We start from the raw sequence: 12,401 nt of genomic DNA on the forward strand, positions 1-12,401 counted from the left end.
GTTGCTTACAAAAAACTGATCCAAGTGATTTTTGACATTGTCATTTCAAGTAAATGTCTTACAGTTAAAAAAAATTTGTATAGACCGGAACAAGTAATAATCTGAGTGTGCTCAATCTGACAAATATGGTTGGTGTGATAGCAAATCCCATCTAAGTTATAACAGTTTCTGACCAGTTACCAAACTTGTGTGAAATTTGACATTATCGTGGTAAAACAAAGAACCTGTTTTGTTGATCAATTCTGGCAGCATTTTCTATTTGATGATATTACTCAATTTGTTTACTCAATGGCAGTACACTTTCAAATCAATTGTTAAATTGTCTGGTAAAAGCTCCAAAAAAATTTCATTAAAATCCCACCAAAGAGAGCATCTCTCTTTAAGAACATGTGGAACCCATATATAGAGCTTTGAAATGAAACCAATTTGCTTCAAGTAATCATAAACGGTTCAATTTGACAAATTTAATCTCTTAGTGATTTCACATGTTGTTATTTGGCAGTTTGCTTCGATCAGTACCTTTATTTTGTTTTCATTGGCTTCAACTGGCCATCCAGAATGTGGTGCATATTCAATATTGAAATTGCCAGAACAAAATTTTGTAAACCAGTTTTGGCACTGTCTTTCTCTCAACACATCATCTCCATACATGTACCACAATTTTTTTCTTGCTTGAACAGCATTTTGATTTTTTGGTAATAAAAAAGCAAAATATGCTGAAAATGATGCTTTCAATCTTCTATATTTGATGGGACACAAAAAATAAACAATTGCACAGAATCAAACAAACTTTTTTACAAATAAGCCTTAAAATGCTAGCTGTCAAAATATATAATGATAATATAGTTTAGAATGAAAATGGCAGGAAAAATACGACTAATCAGTCTAGTGGTAAAAAAACAAACTTACTTTCCAAACAACCTTATAAATTTATGCAAGGTGTATTTAAATGTTTTCTTATAAGCAGAGCAAACTAGACAATTGCAATTGCCCAGGTCTTGGATCAGAAAGTAAATCAATTTGTAAACTTTATTTCTTTATATTTGAATTTAAATGGTTACTGAGCATTCTGTAAACAAATGAGTTTTCAGGCTTTCATTTATTGCTAACACTTGTAGAATATGAATAGAAGCAAGTGTCAGATTGGATTAGATCAGTTGGAAAATTATTGGTATCAGATCATTTTGGCAGAATCATTTTATACCATCTCATTTCTAGTATTATTTAATAAGATGATAACCTACTTTTAATAGCTTTTCAATTAATGAAATAATCAAAAAGTTTACCTTTAAATAATTATGATCAACAAATAAATCTTTATAAAAATTAAAATAAATCATGAAACTTTTTAGATGTAAGGATTTTGTCCAAAATACTGTTTTTCAATCTCTATAATAATTAAATTCATTACACTTACCCAGCTTGTACCTTCTCTTTAGTTAATGATTCAATCATTTTCTGTCCTAAATCATATATTGTCTCCATTTCTGTAGTTTTCAAAGTTAATTTGCCAATCTTTGCTCCCTATTATTTTATAAATTAATTAGTTCATAATATAGATTTCAGTATTTTAATTAAAATAATTTCAAAGCATTATTAATTACTATTAAAAAATCTGAAATTTTTCAACAGTTTGACTGAATAAATGAAGAAACATTAACTGAAAAGAAATAATTTGAACAAAGACAAGCATCACCAAAAAGTTACATCCTTAAAAAGCAGAAATCCTAACTACTTTTTCAGATAGTCAAACCTTTTATTACATGTAAAAACACTTTTGGCCATCTTCAGCTTACATCAAAATGTATAGTAATATCAAATTTTTGAAATGTACGAAATTCTAAATATTGGATATATATGCATATACTTTTACACAAATACATACACATGTATGTAAAAGCATATGCATATATACTTTACCTACATCTACTATGTGTGTACTGTACATACATTACCCTAACATTAATAATTGGACAGCGCCAGAACATGTGAAAAATAGGTATTAGGTAAGCAATATTTGTTGATCTTTGAACTGGTCACAGCAAAGGGGAGCATACAAAATGCTGTACTCAATGGAATTAACAAGCTTTCAACATTAAATGATACTAGAATACATCTGCAAATATTCTATACAAATCACATTTAGCATTCAAAGTTAACAGTTAGTAACGTCATATACAAATGAAGAGAACTGGACTGTATCTGCCAAGAAATATCCCAGCAAACTCCCAAACTGACCAAAAGAGCTAAGAGAGTTTTGTGCAGAATTCTCACACAAGATTTGTATGAGAATTTTGGGACAACTGTCATTACAAGTATGGTATAAAGGATGTTCATGCTACAGTTTACAGTCATGCACTGTTCCAAGCCAATGATCACAGTGACAAATGTTACATATGCCAACAGACATGGCACAAGAAACACAAATCCTGAACTGTAGATCAGTGGAATGCTATTCTACAGACAGATGAATCAAGGTTCACAATCTATTAGTTTAGCAAGTGTCAGAGAACAGTTCTTCCAGACTGTATTATCCTAACAAAAAAGTTTGGAGCAGCTTTTTATAGTATGACTTGTGCCCACTAGTTGTCATTGATGGAATCATGAATGCTAGCAACATCTGAATATTCTGGATTATTACTCACTACAGTCACTGTGGCATCATTTCAAGATAAGTCCCTATGTTTATCAGCAAGATAAATATAGGGACTTATCATAGGGATATCCAGTCATACTGCTCAGGTTCTAATAGAATGGTTTGCAGTTATGGGTGATAAAAAGTTGGACTGGCTAGCCCAAAGCCCTGATCTCAAATACACTGAAATGTAATACTAAACATAAAATTAAACCTGAGTAAACAGGTAAATGGGATGTATAACATAGTCATGTTATACATCCCATTTCATGAAAACAGAAGGACATAGACAGTCACATTAGAGGGTATGCCTGATAACTGAATCTACTACATATATATATGTATAATGACATTCATCAATATACATTGACTGATCAAAATATTAGAGAAAGTGGTGATAAAAAATATAAGCGGGAACTCTGCAAGCAGAGTTTTACACACTCAAACCAATTTCAAGGTAGGCAAACATCTATCCTTCCCAACAATGTATTACAATAGATGAAAACAGATAAATGTGGTGGCCTTAAAACTTTAATCATAAACACTTTATTGGCAGACTAGCAGACCTCGCCACGCGCTGTTCTGGCTCAAAATGTATCTATTATAAACGTATAACACTTCCCCCATGGGGCGATTTTTCGAAAAATCCCTTAGTGTACACTTTCTTGACGTACCCTATTAAAACGCAATCAAAAACACAAAAAAACCACATCTGAAATAGTATAATAGAAGCCAAGTTCTTCACGGTAAGCCTTAATCCTGTCCATCTCCCCCCGGGGGGATTTCAACATGTATATTATATAAAAACACGTGCGCATATAAATATATACAACATGTATATTGCATGTTGTATATATTTGTGCGCATATTTCAACATGTATATTATATAAAAAAACGTGCATTCGAATGAATGCAGCGTTGTGTCAAAATTTCAAAGGAATTACATTTTTATTTATATAGATACATAGAAGATGATCTGCTTTAGTTCATTTTCACAGAAAAGCAAACTTAGGGCATCGTACTCATAGCACCATCTGTTGGACATAAAAGCCTTAACCTAGATTATATATTTTAATTTATATGAATGTTTAACGGAATAATATACAGCCTATGTCCACCCTGAGGTTCCATTCTAAATATTGGTGAAAGAATTTTTGAAATCGGATGAGTAGTTTCAGAGATTACCTACTGCAAACAAACTTACAAACATTACCTCTTTATAATATTAGTATAGAAGACAAATGGAATCATTCCATCTTTGAAGCAGCAACAACCCTAGGTTCTCAAGGACAATTTTATCAAATGTCTACCAAGCATGTATCATTGATGGAAGCAGCACAGACCATGCAACTAGTACTGATTGACTGGTGGTGCAGATTAGTGATTGCAAATTTACCGGATATTATATTACCAGTAATTCAGTAAATAAATTTGGGATTACCGGTTTATTGATAACTTACCGGTAAATTCATATTAACGAATGATTTAAAATGAAACTAAATTACTGACAGAATTATTGGACCACCATTTATTTTCAAGTTTTCTATCAGTTTAGACAAACAATTCTTGTAATAGCAATTATTATGACATAAGAAACATTGAAATAATGCTGATAATTAATTATTTTTTTCTTTATTTTGAAAGTAGGCTTTTAACAAACACAATACATATAGGCTATCATCATCTAATCTATGTAGATCTAATTTTTGTACAAATGGCAGCTGCATTAGAAAAAGCTCTCTCAGAATCAATAGTAGTTAGATGTACTGTCATTAGAGCATTGAAAACCATTTTAACCTATTCGATGTTGAAATTTTTATTTGTTGCCTGTGACACCATGTTGAATTTTCGTTGATGTTAAGCCTAATCTTTTTTTAAAATAATAATCGTGTTTACTGTATTGTAAAAAATTATTTTTTTATGTTTCACAAACAAAATATATATATTGAATAATATAAGAACAAAAAATAATTTTATTTTAAAAGTTTGTTTTAATATAAAAATTGTGACATGAAGCAACATCTAGTATCAAAAACATTCCAATGTAAACACTAAAATATTCGGGATCGCCCCCGCAGATCAATGAAGTCAACACGAATATTTTCAGGATCAACGTAGGACAGGTTAAGATACATTCCTTGTACTTTTTGCTCTAAGAAATAATTCATTTCTTTTTAAACTATATCTTTCACACTTTTAAACTTACTTATATTACTGTTATCAGCATCTATGCTTGTTTTATGTTTAATGAATAAGTCCAATTTCTCTTTCATTGATAAATTTGACTTTTCTATTGTGCACTTTGTTCTCATGTCGACGTGAAAAGTTGATGGTGTTATAAGCAATGAACACCTCTCACCAGAATCTGAGTCTGAACTAATTTTAGTGACATCAGCAGGTCATAATTTGTTTTCATTTTCTGGTAAGTGCTTGATCGTTTCTACAATCCCATTCAAAATTATAATTTTGTTAACATTATTGGATATTTTGTGTAACTTATATTTGTTTAATTTTCTGGGTTATTTTCCTGTATATACTCCTAAATCAAGATCAGTTTTTGGAGAATAATACAAGCAATCAAGTTATAAAAAGACTAGAAAATTCCTTTTAATAATCTTAAATTACAAATGGAATGACCTATCACCACCTGCACTGTTTTTCTTGCTATGAAAACAGTGCAAGTGGTGGATGGGGAAATAAAAAAATCTGCTTCCCATGGGTATTTCCTGTGAAAATTTTAGGAAAATAAATAGAGTTAATTAAGAGGTTTTTTTAAACCAAAATACTGGTAAAAAAATTAATTACCGGTAAATTTACTGGGGTATAATTTTCCTAATTTACCGGTTACTGGTAATGCAACCACTGGTGCAGATCATTTAAAGGCTGAATGCCAGAGCCCCAAACAGCATAGGTGAGCAAGTGGTCAGAAGCACAAGGAAGCTGACATCCTACTCATGTGCAACTTCTGAGTGTGTGACATTGTGCCTTGCCTGGTGCCAGAAACCTCAAAATTTGATCTATACAAAAGAGTGGTGAGTGGTGTGGTCAAATGAATCCCATTTTGAGCCGCACCAGGCTGATGAAAGAATATGAATACAGCACTGACAATATGAAGTCATGATCCATTTTGTCAGTTTAGATCTGATCAAGGCAGTGATGGCTCTATAATGGTGTGAGAGACTTCTTGTGGGATTCATTAGGTTCTTTAGTGTGTCTAGAAAGATTATTAAATGCTGCAAGCTACCAGAATATAAAGTAGAGTATTGATTATCCGAATACCGATCAACCGAAACATTGGTTAACCAAAAGCGTTCCAGTGGGCAAATTCAAATTCTGCTAGTGCTGTGGTGCTGCAATATTTGGCTATGTCTTGGGCTATTCCAATATTATTTTTGTTGGTGTGCATGTTTTAGCTGGCAGCACTGACATGACCATGAGAGGGTACCTAAGGATGTGCTAGTATTTGAAAGAGGCTTTTTTCCCATCATGAATGGTGAGCTTTGCTTGTTTTGTGTGGTGTTTTTCTGAGGACTGTGTCGGAAAGTGTGTCATGCTGAATCAGAACATTTTTGATAATAGATTAACTTTTGAAATATAATTTTGTTTTTTTTTTTAATTTTTTTTGCTTTTATATTTTTCAATCTATTTATATTGTTTGTGTAAAATAAAGAAATAACTTTTAATGATATAATAGCCACAATTATTATTTAAAAAAATTTTTTGTTAGGCTTAACATCAAAGAAAATTCAACACAAAGTGACATGCAATGAAGAAATATTTTAATATGGAACAGGTTAATATATTTTTTCGTAGATAATCATTTATCTGAACAACCCCAGTTCTAAATTGTTTCGGGTAACTGATGCTCTACTGTATAATAAATATATATTAGTACAATGCCAATGCCAGGGTTAGATCAGCAAGACAAAAATCAGATGCCTGATTTTTTTATATTGTGTTGTTAGAAAATAAATCTGTAAAGTTAACTTGAAAAAATTACAGACAACTTTTATAAAAGACTTGATTTCACATGAGAAAGGAAGAACAGAAGCTAGGTCTCTTTTATCATTAATATTTTTCATTAGATTCCAATAAACTTTTATCATTAGATACCATTTTTTTTTTATCATTAGATACCAATAAAATTTAAAAATTTAATTTCATAATTAGTGAACACAATATATAACCTTACTTAGTTGTAGTTAAATAAAAAAAAATATACTAATATCTTAATTTATAAACTCAAATGTGAAAATGGATTGCAATTGTAATTTATGCAGCCACTTTCATAACAAACCTTTTGAATATATTGCATTGTTAAATAGAAAAATAATTTTAAATTTTTTATTTTCTTGCAAATATTTAAACAATATGTAATTACTACTATTTTAGAATTAACAAGCAGATTAACTATCAATATATATATCTTAGAATTGTAAGATAATATTAAATTACTAAATTTACATAAATCTCTATTAATGAACTATTAACTAATTCACTTAAAAATTATTTTACTTTAAAAGTTTTTTCATAAATAAAAGAAAATTTTGAAAAATAAACTTAACAGTAGCTGTAGCAGGTCTATCAATTTGAATTTCTATCACTTCTCCTTCTATAACTTCAGTTTCTTCTCTAAAGAAAAAAATTTATGAAAATTATTCAGAAATAAAGTATTTTATAATTTTTTTAAAAACTTTACATGTACAATTTATCATCAAAGTTTCTGTAAAGACATGAAGTACATGGGTAACTACAATCTGAAAATGCTGATCTATTTCAAATGTAAATCTGTAGTTGATGTCATCACCTGTACAACTTATATCACAATTCTACAAAATTCAGTCCCAAATAATTCTCTTTTCCTTAACAACAGTTATTTTTTTTTATAAAAATAATTATTATTTTAATGATACTTTGTAAAACAATTTGCAGATAGTGTATCATTCACATTTCAAAGATAATGTAAACATATATAAGTTTCAGCACATTTTTCTTTTGAACTATTCAAGCTAATCAAAACATTTTAAAAATTATATTCAAACTGTTTAACTTTATATAACACTAGCTTACCCGTTGCGCATTGCTGCGATCTCAGAAGAAACGAAATTCATTTCGTTATGATAAAATTAAATTTACATTTTATCATTTTTATTGAAACTTAGTATTATATTATTATTATTCATTTTAATTGGGAAAATATTTCAAAGTGTCGTTTCAATTCTATTTATTTATTGGAGTGCTTGTGGATACAGATATTTTTTGTTTTTCTGTCTGATGCATACACGAATAAATCAGAAGCTTTTCCGACGTGTGAACAGGCCACATACAGTTGTACTGTACATGTGAGAAGCACAGATTCTTTAAATTATGCCCACATACACACAGAGATTGTTAGAAGTGCGATATTCCTCATTTTTATATATATTTTTAAAATTCTTTATAATTTTGATTATTTAATTGCTCCTTCCTCTCTTCTTTGGCATGTTGTGAAATTTCTGATAGTTGAATAATAAACCGTTTTATTGTAATTTGTCTTTTTAAATTATTTTGAGTTGATATTAAAATTTGGGAAAGGGGGATCCGTAGATCGGTAAAATAGGCAAATTTCCTCCTACAACTTTGGTTGTTGTTCGGAATACGGTTAAGGTTTTAACAAAGTTCGAGCGAATACATAATTAGCAAAAAATAGTTGAAATAAAGTGATTAAACAAAAATTATTACAAATATCGTAAATAACAGTTCACAAATTCATATATAGAGATATTTTTTGAAGGGGGAGAAATGGTCTTCACAATTTGAAATTGATCTAACACAGTGTTCGAATGCTCGTGTAAACGCGCGCCATCTATCGTAGGATAAATGTACTTCGTGGGAGTGAATTAAAAAACTTTCCAAAAGTTCTATGGCAATCGTACTATGCCACAAACCTTCGCCGGAGTATATTAAACAACTTCCCAAAGTTTCACGGCAATCAGATAAACGGTGTAGTAATGCATAAAGGACAGACACACACACACACATTCATTTTTATATATATAGATTATTTGAATACATTTTCCTGTTTTGTCAACGATAAGTGAAAAACTTATTATTTGGAAATAAGTTCTAAAATGAAATATGATAAATAAATAAAATTGGCAGGTTCAAAGAAATGCAGATCTTTCTTTGAACTTAAAAATGACCATTTAAAACAGAAGTAAATGTTTGTTTTGTTTAAATATATACATTTGGTGATTTTTTTGGCATTTAGATGTATTTTATAATTCACATATGATTTAGGCAACAAACACACGGGCAGTCTGCCAAGGGAGGGTCTCACCTAAGAGGACTTTCTATGGGAACCCAGCCTTTATTTAGGTATTAGACACACACAGATAATCTGTAAAACATCACATGGCTGGCCTATTGGTCAGACATGAACCTGCAACCATTTTCCAGTGTTTGGTGGTGTTATCCACTCAGTCACTGTTGGGTTTTTCAAACACAGTTTAAATAAATAAGAAAACATAACTCACTTAATTCTTACTCCAATTGACTTGCGAAATGCTTGAGTAAGAGCTTCTGTTTTGGACATCTCTAAAGAAAAAAATTTATGAAAATTATTCAGAAATAAAGTATTTTATAATTTTTTTAAAAACTTTACATGTACAATTTATCATCAAAGTTTCTGTAAAGACATGAAGTACATGGGTAACTACAATCTGAAAATGCTGATCTATTTCAAATGTAAATCTGTAGTTGATGTCATCACCTGTACAACTTATATCACAATTCTACAAATTTCAGTCCCAAATAATTCTCTTTTCCTTAACAACAGTTATTTTTTTTTATAAAAATAATTATTATTTTAATGATACTTTGTAAAACAATTTGCAGATAGTGTATCATTCACATTTCAAAGATAATGTAAACATATATAAGTTTCAGCACATTTTTCTTTTGAACTATTCAAGCTAATCAAAACATTTTAAAAATTATATTCAAACTGTTTAACTTTATATAACACTAGCTTACCCGTTGCGCATTGCTGCGATCTCAGAAGAAACGAAATTCATTTCGTTATGATAAAATTAAATTTACATTTTATCATTTTTATTGAAACTTAGTATTATATTATTATTATTCATTTTAATTGGGAAAATATTTCAAAGTGTCGTTTCAATTCTATTTATTNTTTCACTTCCAGATATAGCTGTAAAAGGAGTATCTGATCCAAGTGCTTGAGCCATACCTGTAAAAAGTATTGACAAATTTATTATTATTTTTATTTATCAAATCAGAATTTTAAAAAAATTATTGAAATAACAATAACCTTAAAAATCTAACAATTACAAGTATTTATTAACACTGATATTTTTGATCTTATTGAAAGACTTCCTTCAGGTACTCATCACCACTTAAAAAGAATAAAAAATAGAATGATAAAAATAAAAATACAATTGGAACATTATAATAAAGATAACTTTAGTGCTTACTTCAGAAAACCAAAAAGTTTTTTTTTATTCAGAAATGTTTTTATTTTTTTTAAGAACATCTTCAGCTTCAATTATCCACAATGGAATGTGTAGTACAGGGGTGTCCAACCTTTTTGTTTCTCTGGGCCGCATTGGAAGAAGTCAAGGAGTTTTGGGCCACAAGTATATATAATATATACTTGTGGCCCAATATACAAGTATATTTAAGGATTAACATGTCTAGATTATAATAATAAGTATTAAAACTTTATCACGAAACAGGATATTTTAAAAAATTACTTCTACAGACACTTTCAATTTTTACTTAGAAATAGATAAATTCATTTATTTGATAAAACGCAAATATTTGGTTTATTTGAGTCTCTGATTAATAAAAAGCGACGAAACACCATTTTAAAGTGCATTTTTATTCAACTAATATATTTATAAATGATATGTAGCCCCAAAAGTAGCCAAAGCGCCAAATGATATTTTTTTACGTTAAACTAAAAAAAGTAGCCACATTTGGCGCAATGTAGCCAAATCTTGCAACGCTGGAAGGAATACTAAATAAAGCTGGAGTTTTGACTCAAAGGATTATAGAGCCAAATTCGGAAAAAGAAGAGAAAGGACAAAAGATAAAGAAGTGAGAAAGGTTGGAAAATTAAGACTCAATATTTGCCTAACAGAAGAACTATTTAACCTTTCTGACAACTTTTTATCTTTTGTCCTTTCTCTCCTTTCACCAAATTTGGGTCTATAATCCTTTGAGTCACAACTCCAGCTTTATTTAGTAATCCTTCCTCATTCACACATCTTCAAGTACATGAAAATATTTCATTTCCACTCAAAATTAAAATATGAATAAAGGTTTATGGCTTTGTGAAACGTCTTTTCTGAGTTTATGACGTTGAAATAAATAAATAATAATAAAATTAAAACATTTGTCGGTTTTGTTTAAACCTTTATTGGGCCGCGGGTTGGACACCCCTGGTGTAGTACATTATCAAGACCAACCAATTGAATGTTTTTTGAAATCTAAATATCTCCAAATTCTTTTTCAAGTGTATAGTATAAAAGTTTCATACTGCATGCTTAAAAAAGAATCATGTTCAAACTGAAACATGGAAATGAAGATATTTACATTTCAAAAAACATTCGATTGATCATGCTTGATAACAAATACACATTTTCAAAAATTTAAGCTGAAAATGTTCTCAAACAAGTACGAAAATGTTTCCTAAAATAGGCAGTAAAGTCATATTTATTAATATAGTGCCAAGGCCATTCAACATTTATATGGAACATTGTAAACTTTTAAACATTTAACATTCATAAAACTCTTGGAAAGAATACATTATACTGTAATTTACATGTACAAAGTAAGATAAAATTATAAACTTGATTATATTAATATTTTAAATATATGTTATTCAATTTAAGCTGTTTGATATTTTGAGTGCATATTCTTTCCAAGGATTCTGTGAATGTTAATATTTAAAAATTTATAATGTTCTAATTGTATTTTAATTAGTAAAATATAAACTACTCCACACTGGAATATATGTAACAATGGACAATGAACCTATTTCCAATGCATATAATACAAAAAATAAACACTGTACAAACATTTTCCAACTTGTTCTTCAGGTACGACGGAACGATTACCTGATGATAATCGTTCCATTGCACCTGAAAAACGTTTGTGCAGTGTTTGTTTTTTGTATTATATTCACTAGAAATTGGTTCAGTATCTGTTGTTGTATTTTAATTTATGTAATTCTATTTTCCATTTTAATTGTGATGGCACCAGAAGAAGATCTTTCAATAAGATCAAAAACATTAGTTTTAGTAAATAAGTGTAATTGCTGAAATTTTTAAAATGTTGTTATTTCATTATTATTAATTTCCAATTATTGATAAGAAGTTACTCTCAATACTTTAAAAATTAAGTCTATAGAATGCTATACCAACATTTTAAACCAGTGGTTCCCAACCATTTTTCATTAGAGTACCCCGTGACATGTCATATCTCTAGATTGTACCCCTCATTTAAGAAATTTAGTAAGTACCCGTATTGTTAATTTTACATATTGTAACTTTAAATTAAAGAAAAAAAAGTAAATGAAAAAATGTATAATAAAGTTGTGATTGTTGCAAGGAACATATTTTACCTAATAATTTTTTAATACTATTAGTTTGTGATACATAATATATTATTTTTTCTGCCATAATAACTAACTTTTTTCTGTACCCCTAAACAACCTATCGCGTACCCCTAGGGGTACGTGTACCACAGGTTGGGAATCGCT

The 12,401-nt window shown here is 29.4% G+C and overlaps 1 protein-coding gene across 1 annotated transcript in view; it reads right to left on the bottom strand.

Moving 5' to 3' along the window:
- LOC111640283 (ruvB-like 2) overlaps positions 1-12,401 on the bottom strand; it is a 57,007-nt gene that overhangs the window by 23,267 nt on the left and 21,339 nt on the right. Inside the window, exons 4-7 of the mRNA XM_023386287.1 lie at positions 9,810-9,866; positions 9,151-9,223; positions 7,201-7,267; positions 1,418-1,524 (exon numbers count right to left, since the gene is read on the bottom strand). Of these exons, the coding sequence (XP_023242055.1) occupies positions 1,418-1,524; positions 7,201-7,267; positions 9,151-9,223; positions 9,810-9,866 (304 nt within the window). The remainder of the gene's footprint in view (positions 1-1,417; positions 1,525-7,200; positions 7,268-9,150; positions 9,224-9,809; positions 9,867-12,401) is intronic.

Source organism: Centruroides sculpturatus, unplaced genomic scaffold (assembly GCF_000671375.1).
Source record: "Centruroides sculpturatus isolate CEXI.00-Female unplaced genomic scaffold, Cexi_2.0 scaffold730, whole genome shotgun sequence".
NCBI lineage: Eukaryota > Metazoa > Arthropoda > Arachnida > Scorpiones > Buthidae > Centruroides > Centruroides sculpturatus.